Consider the following 19,279-nt stretch of genomic DNA (forward strand, 5'->3'; position numbering starts at 1 on the left):
CTTGTAAAAGTGTTTGCACAGTACAAATATCAGCACTAGTAATAGAAACTATGTCATTTTACAGTGAACCAAGCACTGCACTTGTACTTGTACTTTTGCAGTACAAATATTAATATGCAAATGATACTAGTACATAACTTGTTTAACATGCTGTTAAGCATTTATTTTGTGGTTAATGGTGAAATAAAACCACTCACTAACATATTTTTGAAAAAATATTACGACAAAAAGTGCAGTTTTGTATTGTTTTTTTTTCAGCCAACAAGATTTGGAAAACAATGTAAAGACTAAAAGAAAGGGACCATAAATTTACAAAACACTGTTTGAATAAATAGTTTTGTTTGTCTGAAGCCCTGCATACAGTTAGCTACTGATACAGCATCAAGCATGCCTAATGATCATTCTGGTAAATGACTAGCTTTGATTACATCAATTTATAATTCTGTTAAGTTTCAGCCTCTTCCATCTTCTCAACCAAATTTTCATTCTTCCTTTTTCATTCTTGTTGCGATCGATATAAAGGACTTCTACTCGTTTTACTGTTAAGTCCTTGGCTATTACATCTACCACTAAATCCACTATATCTCCAGTGGTCACCTAAATTAAAGAATCAACATTTTAAAATTATATATATATACACATAAAACAAACTAATTGGCAACATTAACCTAAAATATAAAATAAAGTAACAAAAGTTGTATTCCACATATAATCGAAATTTTCCACTATAAAACCGGAATATTAAAAGCTTTTCACTATGAGGTATCATCTGTTAGATTTTACTAACAACTGTTCATTCACAAATATTTCAGTAAAAAAACAAAAAAAATGTGTTAAATAAATAACCTTCACTGCTCTCTTCCCAACTCTCTTCTTGTTGATTCTAAAAAGTGCATTATAAAAGAATTCATCCATCTCAGACTCCTTCATCTGCAAAGCAGCCTGGGCCACTTTGAATGCTTGAAGTGTTTCGCAGTGTACGCAGAAATCTTTATAACCAGGATGTTTCAAGTTGGGTGGAAATTCTGGTGGTTTTTCATTGTTGCTAATATCATCGTTGTCATAGTCTTCAGCTGATGCATCATAGAAAGAGTACTGTAGATAATAAACATAACAGAAACTAATCATTCCATAATTGAAATCCGTCAAAAGAAATTGTTTATTTTCCAGGCACCTAACAGGGCAAAAGCTCTCAATCAAAAAGTGCTGTTACATAGTACCTTTGATCTGTTTTGCATATAAAAGCAGTGGTTTATTTGCTCTGCTGGAAACATACAATGTTTTAATGTGAAAGGTACAAAAGCATTGGTATAGGGTTTACTTTCAGGCAACAACACAGAGAATGAGTTACTGCATTTAGCATAGGAGAAAACACGACAAGTAAGAAAGTTTAAAGTGTGCCTGCTCCACATGTCAACGTTTACATTTCAATCTTTAATTTTTTCACTTAAACCTGCAATTGAAAAAATTCTTATAACTGTAGGCCTATAGAGGATGTTTGGCGCATAAGCATGCGTGCCAGTTGTTCGTTATATAACGCATCACTAGCCTCATCTTAGCCTTTTCTGCGGTTGTTTTCTGTTATAGGCTACACTTTGCAGACAGAGTGGCCGGTACCTGCATGAAGGACATTAACAAAATGTTACGTGTTTTTGCGATTCCAAGTTAACATGTAACACACAAGTAAATTTTAAGAAACGACATATTTTAGTTAACACGGGAAATGACTTCACGAGTCATTGTCGCGTAGCCATTACCTTTAGCAAGGTATAGCCTAGGTGAAAGGTGTCGCGGTAAGCTCATGCATATTGATGTTGACATAAAGTTTGCGCATTTTACTTCGATTACGAAGTACTTTCTAGATGTCTAATTGCTTGTACGTTGCCTTTCATGGGTCTATGAAGTTTTTTCGTCATAGCTTACAAAAAACGAGCCACTATCTTGGCGTGTTAACGGCAAAAACCGTGGTTCATGGACAATACGTCTACGATTTTTGCTACAATTAACATGACCAATTTTATTTATGCTTTGTGACTAACTTGTTTTCAATTTGGTAATTTCCCTAAATAACAACTTTTCACGCACGATTTTATATTGTATGTAAGGTGTAGTGTCGTCATTTATTTATAAACGTCATTTGCAAAACTTTATACGGCTTAGTAGCTACCAAGTCCTAAGAAATATAAATATTATTTGGTTCATCTTTTGTCATTCCAAATAAAAGAATTAAAAAGTGCAAACTTTATTGAATCTCTGTGGCTTTTACGTGCATACGATTAAACAAATATAATGATGAAGAAAAGTCTAAAAATTTATGTACACATTCTCAAAGTGTGCAACAGTTGCACTGTTCAGCATATAAAAAATATACAATTAATTTTAGTCTCACGGAGAAATATACACACATTTTGTCAACTTTAACGAAAAAATTTGAAAAATAAGATTGAAGTATAGTGCTGCAGTAGCTTGTTAAAATAATCACTAAAAAAGCAATACGGTAACACAAGATAATGAAAAGAAGACACAAAAACAACTCAAGAAATCCAACGAATACAAGCACTCAATAGGTGCATTGTGCAGTAACTGCATTTGTGACACAGATGAAAATAACTCTGTCTACATGATACAATGATATAACGAAAATATTGCTTAAAGCTCATCTTTTGACACTTTGATTTGATCTGCCGGGTAGAGCAAGGCAGCAATCTTTTCAGAAGGATATAAATTGACTTCATTCACAGCTAATATTCCACTTTTGTCGGCATCCATTTCATCAAACAATTTGGAAAATACCTGCAATATCAAATTATCATAAAGCACAGCATAACAGGACTGTAAAAAACACGAGTGTGTGTTTTATACCGCTACATCGTTTGTCAATTCTGCGTAATCTTCCAGGGCACCAATAAAACTTTTCTTTTGAGCTGTCGAATTATCTTCATGCAACAATCCAAGTATAAAATGTCTGTACAAGAATTTTTTATGCAAAAAATGCAAAACTGTAAAGTCAAGCAAATCAATGCTAATTAAAAGATATGAGATGCTTACAGTAGGCTAGAAGAAAATATTTTACCTCAGCATTTCAGACTCAGAGAGGAATTTATGTTTTGAAAGCTTTTCATATTCTGGCAGACGTGAAACATTTTGACATTGCGAGCGGTGCAGCAATTTGGGCTTATTAACCCACCAAATGTTAATTGCAAGATTTCTAGTCGGTGACGAGTTAACTTGGTGATACCACCTGATAAAAAATAACCACACTACACATGTACATGATATAAAAACTGCACTAAAAACAAAGTTAAAATTCAAAATTAGTAAAAATTCATATGTAAGAAGTTTGTTTCCAGACTTTTGCTGTATTGGGCGGTGCAAAAAAAGTGATAACACTTTTCAATCTAGAATGTTTCAAAAGCTTGTTATCTTTTACATAAGCAAACGTGCAAACATTATTCATCTTTCCTCATAGTTTCAACTTCATAGGTTGAATGATATTGAAATTGTAACATTTCAGAAGATTCTGGTAAAAAAGTTTAATGCTGATTACCGGGCGCCTGATCATTCGATAGTCACTTTGATACTTTTTAAAAAATTCCAACATGAAAAGGGTTATATTTATCTCTTTTTGCATTACCGCCTATCAGATATATCTCTCCGTAAGTATGACCCTCCATGAGTAGGGTTAAATTTGTATATGAAGTATGGAGTGCAGTGAAAAGCTTTCTGTTTTTAGCCTCTTACATGTATGGAATGTACAAGCAGTCACCCGGTTCCATGCTTGCTCTATGCCATGGAATCTTTGACAGCGAAGGATATTTTTGCATGTCAACCCTTTCCACATCAATTGGACTGTGATTTGTTTTTTCACTGTAAGGCACCAAGTCATATAAAGCCTATAAAAATCATTGTTAGTGATCGATAGAATGCAAAACAGTACATGAAAAAATCTCAGCATGTTGTAATGAAGCTGATTAAACAATAGATATTGAGAGAAATTTTATTATAGTGCTTTCTGTTATTGCGCAAATAATACCATTAAATAGTGCTGTTAACTGTTGTGATACCTTATCAATTAACACAAGTTCTTTTGAACCATCATAGAGGCAGTTTATATTTTCAAATTCATCAATATGCAAAACAGATTTTGTGCCACCAGATGAAAACCACATAACAGCAGTTTTCAGAAGGTCAGTATATCCTCCACAGAGCAAGCATTTTGGCAAAAAAACTTCGTCTAAATAATTAAAAAACAATTTACGTATGACTTGTTTCATGGTATTAATTTCTCAATGACTGTCAGCATACAGTTTGAATATTACCGGCCATGTGTGTAGTAGGAAGTATATCTTGAACAAGGTAAATGTCTTCAGTTTTGTAACGATCCAAAAATTCTGCAAAAGTCATCTGCTCTGTCCCCCAGCTGCGGTTTTCTTTTTTCCCTTCTTCAACTTCAATAAACCATTCACCATATTTTTCTCTATAAATATATTGCATAAGATATGTATCAATTAATCACAAAATTTGTTGGAATGGCCACATTCTGCTAAGCAGAAATTTCTTTTCAATTTTTTTCGTGATATAATTTTGAAATAGGCTATATCTATATTTAAAAAAACACCAGAGTGTGTCACTATCACTGATTACATCAAGTGCAAGGAATCACTGCATTAAAATGCTCTTTAAGCCTTTTCAATACTATGAAACTTCTTATGTCCTTACCTTAAATGACTGTCACCTTGCCACGTTTTAAATGAAGGAAAAGACTTGGCTGCGCCCTTGAACAAAACAGGCCTGCCATGTTTGACATATTTATTAAAGAATTCAACAGGATTGGGCACATCTTCTCTTTCATCTATTAGTGATGGTGTTGTATGTGACCCTAATGGTTGCAAATGTCCAGAGAGATCAGTAGGTGACACCAACGTTATGTTGAATCCAACATACAGTAGAAATGAAACGGATAACAAAGTAGTCTGTTTCATATTGTATTGTACTACATATATTACATACATACTTATATTACATAAAATATATTGTTAATTTAGTCTGGATTCAAACAGGCTACCTTGGTTCGAAAAATGCATTTTTATCAACTAATTATGAAATCAAAAAATATTATCGCAGGTTTTATGATTGCCCAAGCTAAGTTGAGCCCTTTCAACAACCAACTAAAACCTTTTAAACTATTTTCGTGAAGTGATTTTACGTCAAGTCGTTCAAGTGACTCAAGTCAAGTCATTGACTCTGCATAGTGTCAATTGTTTGTATACACTGATACAAGACAATAGTTTTAGCAATGCACTTAAGTTCAATCAGTAAATGGTAATTATCCTGTTCGCCACCAGACAGTTTGCTCATCTCATTTTAATCTAAATAGTGCCTAACATGGGGAGCAAAGTTACTACAGTACTATAGGTAGGCTAGTGGGGATTGGATAAAGTATATCAGTGTGAATAGTATGTAGTACTGCACTGACTTGAAGCCCAGTGTTTCCCAACCTTTTCCTTCTTGCCATACCCTTGCTGCAACCTGCAATCAGTGGTGTATTTAGGATTGCTTTGAGGGAGGGCCAAAAGTTTTTAAAAGCTAGGTCTAAAATTCCCGTGTTTGCCCACCACCCAAAACGCACGGAGCGCAAGCAATTTGTTTTTTACACCTCAAAAGACGCTTTAAAATGCCTTTAAATGCAATGTGTTCCATATTTATATGTACTATAGCAGCCGATTTATGGTATACGCTTTTGAAACGCCATGTACAACAATTTTGTAAAGTCAATATCACGATTTTAAACGCCGTATAGCGGCAGATATATGTTTTTATAGTTATATCTGATAAGTAGTCGTAACCAAAGAAACGCAACAAAAAAGAATGAAGCTGTAAAAAGGCGGCAAGGCTATGGCTATGAACCAAAAAAGTTTGCTTCGTGGGGGAGCCATGGTTAATGCCCCCCGAAGATATGCTAGGCACTGCAGTAGTTCCTTTCTTGCGGACCACCAACTTCAAGTTGTTACTTCATTACTTGTTACAGGCTATTTTATGAAGTACTCGGACTCCTGGTTGGGAACCGCACTGTCAGTTCAACCTCATAACGTAAAGCGTTTTCTTGCCTGATATTGTGTTTCACCCAAATGTTTAGTTGAAATAGAAGACAGCGTAACATTTCTGCAAAGATAATTGCTGCACGGTTTGCATTATGATCTTGAAGTTGTAGAGGAAGTGGTTCATGGTTGGGTCGTAAAATTTACAATAAAAACTTGCGTACACGCTCTTTATGTTATTAAATTGTCTCAACTAGCCAATCCTATGCGAGAGATCACGTTGTGAATAATAAAATTGTGATACTTTAACAAGTAACTGAAAAAGTCACTATTTCTCTTGTTGACGCCAGAAGCCTTAATAATGTCTCATACCGAATTACCAATCGCTCGTCACTACCGCTCGTGTTAGCATGGAAGCTCAGTCCCTCACATAAATTTCATCAAAGGAATACGAGTAACGTGAAAAGCCGAAAACAAAACAAAAGAATTGTAAGAAGAATGCCAACATTACGAAATAAGCCCAATGATACTATATACAACCAGAACCAATGATAAAATCAACTAGGCATTAACTAAATATGGAAAAGATAAGAGAGCCTATTGTTCAGGTGCAATTATTCAGGTAATTTTACTCCGTTGCTGATATATATCATTCTGGTGTTAATATAAAAACGCATCCATACTACTTAGCATACGTTCTAAGAAAACAAATACTGTGAACGTATGATGTCACGCAGGAGTTTGAGAGCGGGGTCATAGGTTACCCACGGCGTTGATAACGAGTTGACTTAGCGAAAGCATACTGCTAGCAATGCAAAAAGTATGCGTTTGTTTGCAGTAGCACCCGAGTAATGTCATATTAGTGGAGAGACTTTTCTTAGTCCGGGAATAGAAGTTCTGATATCGTACCATTATAACACTTTCTAAGTGACTGAATTATTTAAAAAAATTACTAGGCTAGGCGACGTAGGCCTACTGTAGGCTAATATTTGTTTGCTGTTACTGTATGGCAATCGGCAACGTTACCAAATTAAACCTCTATAGTCTATACCAAAGACTGCTAGGCTAGGCTGTAAATATTCTAATCATCTGGTATTTCAGCATTGTTTTATTACTAATTTCAGGTGCTATTATAGCAAATAGATGTGATCGATAGTGCACTTTAAATTATTATTTTGATTGCGCTTTGATTTGTTTATTCTGTTAAGATGGCTTCGGAAAACTTAAGTGCTGTTCTTTACAAAAAAAGGGATACGGTTCCTCAATGTGACATAGTTTTGGTACATGAATTTATATCAGCTTAGCTTCGGTAGATTATTAGCTACAGTAACCTGGTTTTCACCCACAGTGGAAAGTGTGGCAGCTGCGTACACAAGGTTCATCAACGTGCACCCCAAATTTTTTATCTTTTCTCTGATTTATGATAAACAAAGAAAGAAAAGCTGGCTGTTTGAACACCAATTTGCAATAAATAAAAAAAATGAAATTTGCGCCTTTGCACGCGTTATTTCTCGTCGAAAACTGCCCTAGTTTCCAGTTGACTTTCACAAAGGATATTTATATATATAACTTTTGCATGTTATTTATATAATAATACTTACATGTGTTGTTTTTGTATTTAGGAAAATCGACCTGTCCCAGAACCGGGAGATAATGGTATGATTTCCTTTATATGTTTTCCATGCACATAAGTAGGTTACTTGGATGAATGTCAGTCTAAACAGTTAAACATTTTGTTGGGAAGTTTTACTATTTTGACAAGTTCATGCTGGGTACTTAGTTGTCATTCTTAAATTTGAAATGAACATAAAAACTTGCATTTAGAGGTTCTGCTGCAGATGCATTCAGTTGGAATATGTGGTTCAGATGTTTCTTATTGGTTGAAGGGCCGCATTGGTGATTTTATTGTGAAGGATCACATGGTAATTGGTCATGAAGCTGCTGGAAGGGTGGTAAAATGTGGCAAGAATGTTTCTCATCTTAAGCAAGGTTTGGAAAAGAATTTTTGATTATTTGTAAGCGAACTATATCTGCCCTTGTGTAATGATCCTGGTGTAATGTTTTTTTACGTGAGCTGCGCTTTTGAAAGTAAAAATAATGCTTGTTTGCTTTTAAGGTGATAGAGTTGCGATTGAGCCAGGTTACCCTTTGTCTAATGATGAATTTTCAAAAACTGGCCGTTATAATCTGAGCAAGGTTTTCTTTTGTGCTACTCCTCCAGATGATGGAAATCTCTGCAGATTCTACAAACACAATGCTGATTTTTGCTACAAGTAATCACATTTAAAACTCATAACGTTACAACAATGTATTCCTGATCCTTTTTGAAATGCTTTGCAAAAACATGTATTTTCACATACTCTAGCAGCATGTTTGTGGCGTTAATATATTGCGTGGTCAAAGGTGTGTGTGACCCAGAACTTTATTCTTAAGGCTCCCTGATAAGGTATCCTATGAAGAAGGTGCCCTGATTGAGCCACTGTCTGTTGGTATTCATGCTTGTCGCCGTGCTGAGGTCACACTGGGCCACACAGTTTTTGTTTGCGGCGCAGGCCCAATTGGTCTTATGTCCTTGCTTGTTTCCAAGGCGATGGGAGCTTCAAAGATTGTTGTCACAGGTAGTACAGTACATCTTATACCTTATTTCATTATTAACAAAGCAAAATATCTTACCAAATTGTTGCATAAATACACACACGCATGTTAATAAAGTGCTTCGATAAATTACTTAAAGTTCAACTGCAACGCTAAAACAAGTTGGTCTCAAAATGAAGTAACAACTGCATAATTAACGTTTTCATAAGTCATTCAGCCCAAATCTCTTCCAGTAAGAAGTAATTAATTTTTGAATTTTGCATTTTTTTGCATCCCGGCCATCTTCAAAAATAATCTGTGCTCAAATGGACAAGGTACTTCCTCGCACTAAAACCGTGAATGTGGACAACAGAAGTATGCTTCTGAAATCCTGAACAAGAATGAAATAAGGCCTTTAAATATATGTGGCCAGTTGTAATTACTAGTAACATGTTTTGAACTGTAAGCATTTTAATAATGTCACTGCTACAGAATGGATTGCGTTTTTGTGTACTTGGTGTCATCCAGTTTACGTGTCTTGGCAGGATTCGCCAAGATTTCGGATGTACATTGTACAGACCGGCAAAGGTTGAAAGGGAAAACTGAAACACTAGCATGCACCGTAACTCGTAACCTAATCATTTCATAGCACAATAGGTAGAGAGAGAGTAATTTTTCTCGCTTCTTAGAGACCTGTAATGTTTTACTGTAACCCAGGCCATACAAGTGTGCAATGTATCGTTTTTCCTGCGCTTTTAGTGCGGGAAAGTACCTTGTCTATTTGAGCACGGATTATTTTTGAAGATGGCCGGGATGCAAAATTCAAAAATTAATTTCTTCTTACTGGAAGAGATTTCGGCTAAATGACTTATGAAAACGTTAATTACACAGCTGTTACTTCATTTTAAGACCAAGTTGTTTTAGCGTTGCAGTTGGACTTTAAGTCTATCCTAGCTTCTTTACATGTGAATGATGTGATTATGAATTTAATTTCAGGATCAGTTTTCTTTTTTAAGACTTGTTCCAAAACCGCCTTGATATGGCTAAAAAGCTTGGTGCTGATTATATCTTAAAAATTGAACGCGGCAAAAGTCCACAAGATGTAGCCAAGCAGGTGGAAGAATTATTAGGCGTCATGCCCGACAGGACAATAGAATGCACTGGAGCAGAATCAGCTATTCAAACTGGAATATATGTAAGTTTTAAACTTGCCTTGTTAAAAGTGTGCAAGCGTAGTTTCCCCATAATTTGTTTGCCTTAAAGCTGTATTTCTGCAGGCCACTAAATCTGGAGGTTGTCTCCTTCTGGTTGGGTTAGGGCCACCCACGGTAAATGTCCCAATTGTAAACGCAGCTTGCCGAGAAGTGGATATAAAAGGAGTTTTTCGTTATTGCAATACGTGAGCTCTACCGTTTTACAATGTTGTAAGGGCTTTCTCTTTAGTTGTATTGAAGATTTTTGTGACTTTGTTCTTATCTGAAAGGTATCCAGCAGCCATTCATATGCTTTCGTCTGGCCAAGTTAACGTGAAGCCATTGGTAACTCACCGTTACCCACTTGAAGAAACTGAAGAAGCTTTCAGTGTAACAAGAGCTGGTGAGGGAATCAAAGTCATGCTAAAGTGTGATCCAAGTGATCAAAATCCTTAAAGCTTGCTTGCGACTTGTTCCTATATGCTACCTGATGGTATTATGTGAAGTGGTGTCAGTTGCTGTTTCAGCTTTTCTGTAATTTTTAATTTTAATACATTTTCTATTATAATTAAGTGCAATGCAGTGATTTGGGTCGTAAAGTTTCTTGGAATGAGATGTTAATAAATAAGCATTGCAGCCGCGGGAAGTTATATGAAGTGTAATAATGACCCGAGTCACACTTGAGTCAAATCTTTTAAACCGACTCTGCTTTAAAGTCGGAAATAACTCGAGTCAGTTGATGACAGCTGTGATGGCAAGAAATGAAACTGTAAGCAACGAAAATAGATATTGTCGGCACGCGGAGCGGTTACAGCTTCTGGTTGGTAAACATGTGAACCGGGTTCAATTCGCAGACGCCCTATATGCAATTGCCTTTAAGAAAGTTATGAGCGACAATTGAAACAGTCTAAATTCGGGCAATATAAAAGCATATAGCTATTCATCGGAACTTGCGCCAAGACAAGTTCGGTAGTAACCGGGCTAGAACAGTTAAGAGTCATCACCGACTAAGTTGTGGAAAAATTTTCCTCAGTCTGAGGAGAACAATCGTGATACTATATCGAAAGCTACTATTTTTCAAACAAATTACATATATTTCTGAAAGAAAGTATTAGCGAAACTAATTTTGAAACAGCCATGCATGGTTAGCCGTGTTTGTCAGAGTTCGCTGTTTTCAACGCGTTCGTAAATTGCGAACATGTTCACAACTTACAAACGCCTATGTAAAATATTTTGCCTGGCCGAAAGATTCATAATCGCAATTTACGAACGCGTGTGTTTGATTTTTTGCCTGGCCGAAAGTGTCACAATAACGCGTTTGTAAATTAGATACGCGTTCACAAATTGCATGAACGCTGAATCATGGTGCAAAAAATTTAACTGTGTTGGTCAAGCAGGTCACTACTGGCTCATCTATACACGCTTGTAAATTGCAATCGCGTTGACTATTTGGGAACGCGTTCACAAATTACGAATATGTTTACAATTGTTTATAATAATGACCCGTTCGGCCGAAACAGTTATGTTTTTTACATGATAGTTTAGCGCGCATTCGATTTATGAACACGTTGTTATGAACCTTTCGGCCAGACAAAATATCATACTTACGCATTTGTAAGTTGCGAACTCGTTCCCAAAAATGTACATGCTGAATAAAGCGAATTGTGACATATATGGCTAACCATAGCCATGATGTTATGGTAATAATCAATTAATGCACCTCGTAGTTTGACACGAGAATTGTTTCAAAATTATGGCAAACCATACTCCAACCAATCTTTCTTAATGGGTAAACGCGGTCGAGAAGCCAACACTTTATTTAATTTGTCTCAGTAGCCAACCCATCAACTTTATACATGGCGTCTAAGCGAGTTGAGTTTAACTTGCTTCACCAACATGCTTTTTTGCTGTTTCAAAAATTAGAAAAAAGCAAAGCAACTTCACCCGTCTGGTTGGTGATGTCAACTTGGCCCGTATAAATAATGTGGGTGTTGGGTGGACACGCTTAGAGGCGGGTTGAGACCTTTTACGCCGATATCAGCAAATGTTTATGACTGATTTGGTCTGTAAAGAGATATAAATGGGGACTTCATCCATAGGCTTGAACACTAACTTACAATACGTAGCCAATCTCCGAAACAGTTAAATAGGTTATCCATGGCCTTTTTATAGCATTGTAGGTATTAATATGGGCGCATATTGTTATTCTAAAGCTAGCGTTGCTGGGCTTAACCATGTAACAAGGGCCGGTAACCTGTGTGAAACCGTTAGTTTGTTGTCGTTGTGTTAAACCAAATCTTAATTGAATTTGGATAAAATATCACGCCCTCGCAAATATGCCTCAGGCACCAACAGGTCACTGCGGCTGTAAGTTAATGATTAAACCTTTTATTACAGCCAGACTTACTCATGAATGCCTTTTTGCAGATTGACGGAAGTTCATTCAGTTGATGGGGCATTTGCTGTGCAGGCTAGCCTACTTTTTTTCTCTTACCAAATAAGTTGTTATGGCTACTGAAAATTTGAGCGCGTTTTTGTACAGAAAACGAGACAAACCTCCGCGATGTGACATTGTTTTGGTAAGTTTGAAAGTTAATATTAACTTATAAAAGTTATAAGACATAGGCTACGTAACGCGCTTACTTTTTGCATATTGACATATTGTAAGACTTTGTGCAACTGCACTCTTCAGCAACAGTTAATAAGACTTTAATGATGCATTATACTGTAATTTATTTACAGGAAAACAGGCCGATTCATGAACCTGGGGACAAAGGTAAAAATTATCCACTACATAGATAGCCATAAGCTATGCTGGTTTGGATTATGAATGCTTCTTGTTTATGTTATTACAGTAGATCTGACGGTAAAATGATTTGCCTGCAGCTACAGTAGATGTGTAACTTTCCAATTATTCGTATGAATTCAAACATTTTCACAGAAGTTCTTTTGCAAATGCACTCAGTTGGAATATGTGGCTCGGATGTGCATATGTGGATGGATGCACACATTGGTGATTACGCTATCAAAAATCCTGTTGTAAGTGGCCATGAGGCAGCGGGGAAAGTTTTGAAATGTGGAAAAAATGTCACACATCTTAAAGCAGGTGAACCTTACATTTTGGTTGCCTCTTTTGCAGGTCTTTGCATGCATATTTTTGTTGTATACCTTATAGTCTAGGTCTCTAGGACTAGGTGTATGTAAAAGATTTATTTTCAGTTAGGTAAAAAATAAGGCTATATCTTGTAGGTGACAAAGTTGCAATTGAACCATTTTACCCACTAAGTGCTGATGAATACTGCAAAACCGGCCGATACAATTTATGCAACCATTACTATTTTTGCTCATGTCCTCCAGACCATGGGACTTTAAGTAGGTTCTATACACACCAAGCTGACTATTGTTACAGGCAAGTTTTAAAGTAGAGTGTATCCTCCGTTAATCAACCACAGCGTTGAACAGCATCCTTTTTAAAGCAGTGCTCCTTAACCCCTGGTTCGGAACCCAAAAGTGGGTTCCGACTAGGCAACTACAGTAGTTCGAAGCCTTTCGATAACTGAGTACCATGTTCCATTGCATATTTGTTTGAGGTTTCTGACTAGCAAACTCCTGCAGCAGGAAATTGATTCTTGACGAATGTCTACGTGATAATACAACAGTGGAGGCTAATATAGTGATAAGTAGGGCAACCAAAAGTCAATATGGTCAATTTTTTTTTACCTGCTCAGAATGCTATGAAACAAGCACAAAACAAATTTCAGCTTTGTACGACGTGTGGTATAGAAGTTATTAGGTCAGATAAAGTCAAAATGTTACGTTAGGTCAAAATACGGTCAAATTGTTTCGTTAGGTCTTTTTTTTAGGTCAAAATCTATTAAACTTGTAATTTTGTAACCATTTTGTAATATTATTCTTCCGTTTTTCTCTTTTCTTGTACCGCAAACTATTCCAGTCCCGCAAATTTTACTTAGAACCAAAGACACAAAGAGAGGGAAGGCTTTTCAGCGCGTTTGGTGACGTCACGATGTGACGGCATTGCATTTGAAACTGCAAGTTGTCAATCTTAATACGCAGAAACGAAAAAAAAGTCAACACTAGAAAAGCATTTTGTCATTTTTAAATGCAGCTTTAGATTAGAAAGTTGCTGTAGACAGTGTAGAGACTATCAGTATAGCGTTTTTCAAAATGAGGTCAAAATTTAAACGTTTTAGGTCAAAATAAGGTCAAAATGTAAACTTTTTAGGTCAAAATAAGGTCAAAATGTAAACTTTTTAGGTCAAAATGAGGTCAAAATTTGCAAATTTTAAGGTCAAAATTTAAAATTTTTAGGTCAAAAAACTGTTTGCCCTAGTGATAATTAAGGGTTGGAGACCGGTATAGTTTATAGTGTGATACTTTTTTCTCATCAATTCTACAGTAAAAGAGAGTGCGAGGACACGTTGTTGATTCCACAGGGGTGCCAACAGTAAAAAAGTTAAAATCACTGGTCTAAATTGCAATTTACCGTTATTATATAGTACCGAACCGCGGTACTATATAGTACCGAATTACTGTACTATTTCAGTACCGATACCTTTGGTACTATTGCAAAAAAGTACCGAATCTTTGTACCGAATTACTTTTTTCAAGAAATTTCAATCGGTACCGGTACTTGGTACTTTTCACATGAAAATTTCAAAAATTTAACAAGTAGGAGAGGGTGGGGTAAAGCGGACCACCTAAGGCTTAAATCGTTACAATTCACTGATTTCACCAAAACATTTGACTTGTTTGTTTTGAGAGTTAACTCTAAGGTATTTCGCTAATTTTTGAAGTGCCCTTTTATTGATTGCTTGCTTTCTTACATAAAATTTTTTTGATTTAAAAGCACCTCCAATAGTCCACTTTACCCCACATGTGTGGGGTAAAGTGGGCCACCGTAAGTTTTGAGTAAACAAGGCAATTTGTTCCACATCACAATCAATTTATTTACAAATTGTCATCATAAGCGAAGTAGTTATGAAAGTAATCGCAGTTCACCATCAATATTTAAAAACATAATTCACAAATAAAGTTGTCATCCTCTTCATTACACCCAGAGCAGGCTTCATGCGCCCATCGCATGCATTTGGAGCACTGGATCCACCCATCATTCCCGGATGATTTGGAATACATTTCGTTGCAGTAAAAGCATTCTGCATCTACGTTGTTATCACTTTCATCGACTGTGTCCTTCTGCTGCATTGATGACCTGGAAACCTTAGCTTTCTTCATAGAACGCTTTTTCGATGAACTTGTTTTACTGCTGTTGCCAGATACCGCGGATTGGCTACGATTCGTTGCAGCCAACTGCTTCTTGTATGGTGAACTGGTTAAAATAGCAGTTGCACCTCTCTTAGACTTCCTCTTTTGGCGAGTGTGAGCTGCTTTCGGCATAGGAAGCAGTTCAACAGGACTTATAATTGTGAAACTGGAATTTGCATCTTCAGGAGAGGACGTTTGGGCTACATCTATTGGCTGTGCAGGTAACGATTTAGGCATCTCGGGAAGACCAGCCGCATCTAAGCCAATATTTCTGCCATCACACAAGTCAATGCTAGTTGAACTAACATTAACGGAGTAAGATTCGGTGTTGGTTGGAACAGGATCAATAGGAATATCAGTAACATCCGATGGAGCAAAGTCAGCCTCTCCAAAAACGTCAGGATTGTAAGGTACGATTCCACATTTCTTGAAACCGCTGATGGCATTACTGGCAGTTGAAACGTGGAATGAAACCTTCCAAGTCCCTTTTTGCTCCCAGTAGCATTAACATTATCTCCTTGGACCCTTCTTATGAGTGTCGTTTTGTGAACTCCATACTCTTTGCTTGCTTTATGGTAGCCCATTCTCTTTTCATTTACTGCCCGAATGGCGATAGTCATAGCCTCTTCGGTCCAAGATTGTTGAGTTGATGTCCTTTGACGGTTACGAGGCATTCTACAAAACAGGATTACAAGATAAACATCACCTAATTCGGTCATGAAACTATAAACAAGAAAAAGTTAACGACGGGGTGAAGTGGACCACCACTGGTCCACTTTACCCCCACCCCTTGGTTACTATTATTTTGACTGTTGGCCAAATTTTGGCTAGTCAGTAAGCGGAATGAACCTATGTAATGCGTACGTGATACAGTAAAACTCCTTTCTACCATTCAACCAAACTTCTACCTTATTCATGTAAAATAAAATCTAAGTTACAAGACATACCTTTCAATAGATCAGAGAGTACAAAAAACGAATTCCGTGCCTTTTCTTGCCTTCTTTTCCACGTAACCTCGAATAATGGCATGTGCAACCACGTTATGTCATGCTTCACTAAACTTAGTGGTATCCGCGCGGTTAAAAAAATTTATTAAGAAAATAAGAGGGGTGTGCCACTTTTCCCCGTTGGTCCGCTTTACCCCACCTTCCCCTATGTTTTAAAAAATACATGTTAATTAGTTTAATATACAAATATAATTTAATTTAATATACAATTTAATTTACAATTTAATATAATATACAATACAAATTTTAACATCTATTGATTTTTTTATCGAGAAATTACAAGTAAAACTGCAAGCGATTGACGTCACGTATGTTTTGACCTGGAGTAGCCTTTACCGGGGCATAATAGCGACAAACATGGCATTGGCAACAGCATCTTTTACACAAAAAGTACCGGTACCGAGTACCGACAAAGTACCGAACTACTTTTTAAAAATATTTTCCAGTACCGGAACCATCGGTACATTTTTGCCAAGTACCGGTACCGTTACTGACGGTACTTTCAAAGTACCGACTGCCCGCCTCTGGCTTTGTACTGTAAGTCACAATTGAGTAGCTGCTACCAAACCTTATCAAAAGTCTTTCTCCTCACTCACATCAAAACGAAGACAAGAAATTGTCTTCAGCCTGTTATTGTTTAAGGAGGTGGAAGACGCTGTTATCATTGCCTTCCAAGTTGTGATTTTATAATTATGTATCTGTTATTTACCACGCTATTATTGCATAACGTCATAATTGCTTTGTTTCTGATTGTTCTTTCTTTAATTTCTAATTCTTCTAATTTCAAAGCATATTGTATATTGCAAGAAGCAAATACATTCGTACAAAAATAATTAAATCATAGGGGCGATTTTGACCCAGAACTCCGAAAAGGAGGCGATTTTACAAAAAAGGTTGAAGACCACTGGATTAGACAATTGTTAAATGTGTCACAATATCATCTTTTTTCTCATTCAGTTGCTTTTATTTTGCGTTTGAACCAAGTTGAAAAACGTAAATTGTAAAGCAAATGTTTTAAAGCTTGTTATAAAATGTACCAAATTAATCGTAACATGGAATTAATTAAGATTACAGGATGTTAAAAAACAAGTCAACCTGATAAAGAAATGGTGCCAGGTGCACGGGGAGTTGAAAATAAGCTTTTCCCCAAAACATTAATTCATAAATATCAATCACTAGTTGGAAAACGCGTTGCAGGAGATGGTGCAATGTTATTAGAAAAGATCACCCAAGCCGCTACAAACTAAGACCAATCTGTTTTTAGACTTTCTCCTTACTTTAAACATTGTCCTTAAAAGATGAGTTTTGTTAGACTCCCAAATAACCTTTCCTACGAAGAAGGTGCACTTATTGAACCTTTGTCTGTGGCAATTCATGCATGTCGTCGTGCAAAATTAACTCTTGGTCACATGGTTCTAATTTGTGGTGCCGGTCCAATTGGCCTTCTTTCCTTGCTGGTCGCTAAGGCAATGGGAGCATCGCAAGTTATCATCACTGGTATGTAACATTATGCGGAGGTTAATTGTCGTCTGCCGATGATATCCTGCAGCAATTTTTTCCTTTCAGATTTAAGTCAAAATCGTCTGCATTTGGCAACAACACTTGGCGCTGATCATGTAATAAATGTTGAACAAAACAAAAGTCCACAAGAGACTGCGATGCACATTGAGCAGCTATTAGGTGGCATGCCTGATAGAACAATCGAATGCACTGGTGCAGAATCAGCTCTTCAAACCGGAATTTACGTAGGCTAAGTTACAGACATAATTTCCTGTATCCTTTATATTTATATTCCGTCGGCTGGCGGTCCCGGGCTTATGGAAGTGCACGCAAGTGCTTATTAAAGGGATTTATTCAGCTGACGTTTTTTTCTGTTACATGGTTTTTGTGCAGGCTACGAAATCTGGGGGTTGTTTAGCGTTAGTTGGTTTAGGGGCTGATACTGCAAACGTTCCCCTCGTCAACGCAGCCGTGCGGGAGGTGGACATAGTGGGAGTAATGCGTTACTGCAATACGTGAGTCATAAATATTTCCTTTCTAGAGCTTAAACATCACAGATGTTTTTGGAAAACAAGTTAAACTAACTCCGGCGCTAATGCTCATAGTATTATTAAAATAGTTTCTAAGTGTTGTAGAACGACAATTAACAGGTTTAACTGCCATTTCAGTTACCCAACCGCCATTCAAATGCTCGCATCCGGTCAAGTTAATGTCAAGCCTCTTGTGACTCATCGTTTTCCTCTCGAGAAAGCAGAGGAAGCATTTCATGTTGCCAGAGCTGGAGAAGGAATTAAAGTAATGATCAAATGTGACCCCAACGATCAAAATCCATGATTATGTTTGATATGTAAGTTTCGGTGTTTTACGCTTACTCACACACACACATTGGCCTATACACACGCGAGTTAACACACTTGCATATAGGCCTATAAACATATTCTACATATGCAATGTTTACACATATCTCATTTGATAAACTGTTACCAACGATAATGTCGGGCGTATTTCCGCTACCAATCACTGCACATAGTTGTGCTGTTCTTTCAAACAAAAAATTAACTTAGTAAAATCTGGTGAAAGTGGTCTGGATGTGGACGAAAGCTTTAAACCGTAAACAAAAATCGATAGCTTGAAATAATGTTATTGTGTTTTTGAAACCATCGTTTACAGTGTATGATTAGAACACGTATGCTAAGTTTCAAAACAGGCAATTAATCATGGAAGACTTTCTCAAATTGCTGTTGGTATTTGTTTACCATCTCATATTTCCCGTGACACGTTTTATTTTGCCGCGTCCATTGCTGTGTCTATAAAATTTTTGTTGCATCTATACATACGAGTTTGTTGCGTCTATGCATACTTCTCGTATATCCATCAACATCATCTCAGCTCTGTTGCTATAGGTACCATTTCATTTCATATGTCCAAAGCTGCATAAGGATACCTGGTGATGATCAACTGTGCAATCAATGATCAGAGTTCTTCAGTTTAGAACCTCATGGTGATTTCAATTGAGCAGGTTATAGGTTTGAACAATTCCTTCCACCTTGGGTTAGCACTCGATGCAAATCAAACATTATGACAATGATTCTTTGCGTTGCGTTGTATACAAAAAATTAAAATAGTATTACAAATAAAAGTGCAAGGATTTTACAAAACAAACTCCGACACTCATTAGCTCCTC

At 36.7% G+C, this 19,279-nt stretch overlaps 5 protein-coding genes across 7 annotated transcripts; 2 read left to right on the plus strand and 3 right to left on the minus strand.

The window, feature by feature from the left end:
- Nucleotides 1–138: 138 nt before the first annotated feature.
- Nucleotides 139–1,947, minus strand: LOC143461798 (uncharacterized). The gene is made up of 3 exons (XM_076959681.1): nt 1,221–1,947; nt 847–1,095; nt 139–597 (listed from the first exon to the last, which is right to left on the minus strand). The coding sequence occupies exons 1-3, from the start codon at nt 1,410–1,412 to the stop codon at nt 430–432; spliced, it is 609 nt and encodes a 202-aa protein (XP_076815796.1). The 5' UTR covers nt 1,413–1,947; the 3' UTR covers nt 139–429.
- Nucleotides 1,948–2,226: 279 nt separating this feature from the next.
- LOC143463288 (uncharacterized) lies at nt 2,227–5,700 on the minus strand. The gene is made up of 7 exons (XM_076961731.1): nt 4,720–5,700; nt 4,320–4,477; nt 4,065–4,234; nt 3,742–3,893; nt 3,074–3,241; nt 2,863–2,965; nt 2,227–2,793 (listed from the first exon to the last, which is right to left on the minus strand). Exons 1-7 carry the CDS (start codon nt 5,010–5,012, stop codon nt 2,650–2,652), a joined length of 1,188 nt encoding a protein of 395 aa, XP_076817846.1. The 5' UTR covers nt 5,013–5,700; the 3' UTR covers nt 2,227–2,649.
- Nucleotides 5,701–7,136: 1,436 nt separating this feature from the next.
- LOC143463289 (sorbitol dehydrogenase-like) lies at nt 7,137–10,455 on the plus strand. The gene is made up of 8 exons (XM_076961732.1): nt 7,137–7,318; nt 7,661–7,694; nt 7,863–8,027; nt 8,155–8,311; nt 8,472–8,656; nt 9,629–9,807; nt 9,890–10,011; nt 10,096–10,455. The coding sequence occupies exons 1-8, from the start codon at nt 7,247–7,249 to the stop codon at nt 10,259–10,261; spliced, it is 1,080 nt and encodes a 359-aa protein (XP_076817847.1). The 5' UTR covers nt 7,137–7,246; the 3' UTR covers nt 10,262–10,455.
- A 1,735-nt stretch (nt 10,456–12,190) lies between these two features.
- Nucleotides 12,191–19,257, plus strand: LOC143462696 (sorbitol dehydrogenase-like). 3 transcript variants are annotated; one of them, XM_076960945.1, is made up of 9 exons: nt 12,191–12,384; nt 12,548–12,581; nt 12,750–12,911; nt 13,055–13,214; nt 17,408–17,592; nt 17,662–17,840; nt 17,989–18,110; nt 18,264–18,442; nt 18,999–19,257. In XM_076960945.1, the coding sequence occupies exons 1-8, from the start codon at nt 12,313–12,315 to the stop codon at nt 18,427–18,429; spliced, it is 1,080 nt and encodes a 359-aa protein (XP_076817060.1). In that variant the 5' UTR covers nt 12,191–12,312; the 3' UTR covers nt 18,430–18,442; nt 18,999–19,257. The 3 variants fall into 3 exon arrangements, with proteins under 3 accessions (XP_076817060.1, XP_076817061.1, XP_076817058.1); XM_076960946.1 differs by having other exon boundaries at nt 12,771–12,911; XM_076960943.1 differs by having other exon boundaries at nt 12,192–12,384; nt 12,747–12,911.
- On the minus strand, nt 14,723–16,226 carry LOC143462698 (uncharacterized). Its single transcript, XM_076960948.1, has 2 exons — nt 16,036–16,226; nt 14,723–15,763 (listed from the first exon to the last, which is right to left on the minus strand). Exon 2 carries the CDS (start codon nt 15,323–15,325, stop codon nt 14,834–14,836), a length of 492 nt encoding a protein of 163 aa, XP_076817063.1. The 5' UTR covers nt 15,326–15,763; nt 16,036–16,226; the 3' UTR covers nt 14,723–14,833.
- Nucleotides 19,258–19,279: the final 22 nt, after the last annotated feature.

This window comes from Clavelina lepadiformis, chromosome 6, assembly GCF_947623445.1.
Source record: "Clavelina lepadiformis chromosome 6, kaClaLepa1.1, whole genome shotgun sequence".
NCBI classification, from domain to species: domain Eukaryota; kingdom Metazoa; phylum Chordata; class Ascidiacea; order Aplousobranchia; family Clavelinidae; genus Clavelina; species Clavelina lepadiformis.

Coding starts and splice junctions, on each gene's coding strand:
- LOC143461798 (XM_076959681.1), bottom strand. CDS start 1,412: ATGTGGAGCAGGCACACTTTAAACTTTCTTACTTGTCGTGTTTTCTCC. Junction 1,096..1,220: donor ATATGCAAAACAGATCAAAG/GTACTATGTAAC, acceptor TATTATCTACAG/TACTCTTTCTATGATGCATC. Junction 598..846: donor TTGGGAAGAGAGCAGTGAAG/GTTATTTATTTA, acceptor TCTTTAATTTAG/GTGACCACTGGAGATATAGT.
- LOC143463288 (XM_076961731.1), bottom strand. CDS start 5,012: ATGTATGTAATATATGTAGTACAATACAATATGAAACAGACTACTTTG. Junction 4,478..4,719: donor CAAGGTGACAGTCATTTAAG/GTAAGGACATAA, acceptor ATATATTTATAG/AGAAAAATATGGTGAATGGT. Junction 2,794..2,862: donor AATTGACAAACGATGTAGCG/GTATAAAACACA, acceptor TTGATATTGCAG/GTATTTTCCAAATTGTTTGA.
- LOC143463289 (XM_076961732.1), top strand. CDS start 7,247: ATGGCTTCGGAAAACTTAAGTGCTGTTCTTTACAAAAAAAGGGATACG. Junction 7,319..7,660: donor CTCAATGTGACATAGTTTTG/GTACATGAATTT, acceptor TTTTGTATTTAG/GAAAATCGACCTGTCCCAGA. Junction 8,657..9,628: donor TTCAAAGATTGTTGTCACAG/GTAGTACAGTAC, acceptor TTCTTTTTTAAG/ACTTGTTCCAAAACCGCCTT.
- LOC143462696 (XM_076960943.1), top strand. CDS start 12,313: ATGGCTACTGAAAATTTGAGCGCGTTTTTGTACAGAAAACGAGACAAA. Junction 13,215..17,407: donor CAAGCTGACTATTGTTACAG/GCAAGTTTTAAA, acceptor GAGTTTTGTTAG/ACTCCCAAATAACCTTTCCT. Junction 18,111..18,263: donor GTAATGCGTTACTGCAATAC/GTGAGTCATAAA, acceptor CTGCCATTTCAG/TTACCCAACCGCCATTCAAA.
- LOC143462698 (XM_076960948.1), bottom strand. CDS start 15,325: ATGCCTAAATCGTTACCTGCACAGCCAATAGATGTAGCCCAAACGTCC.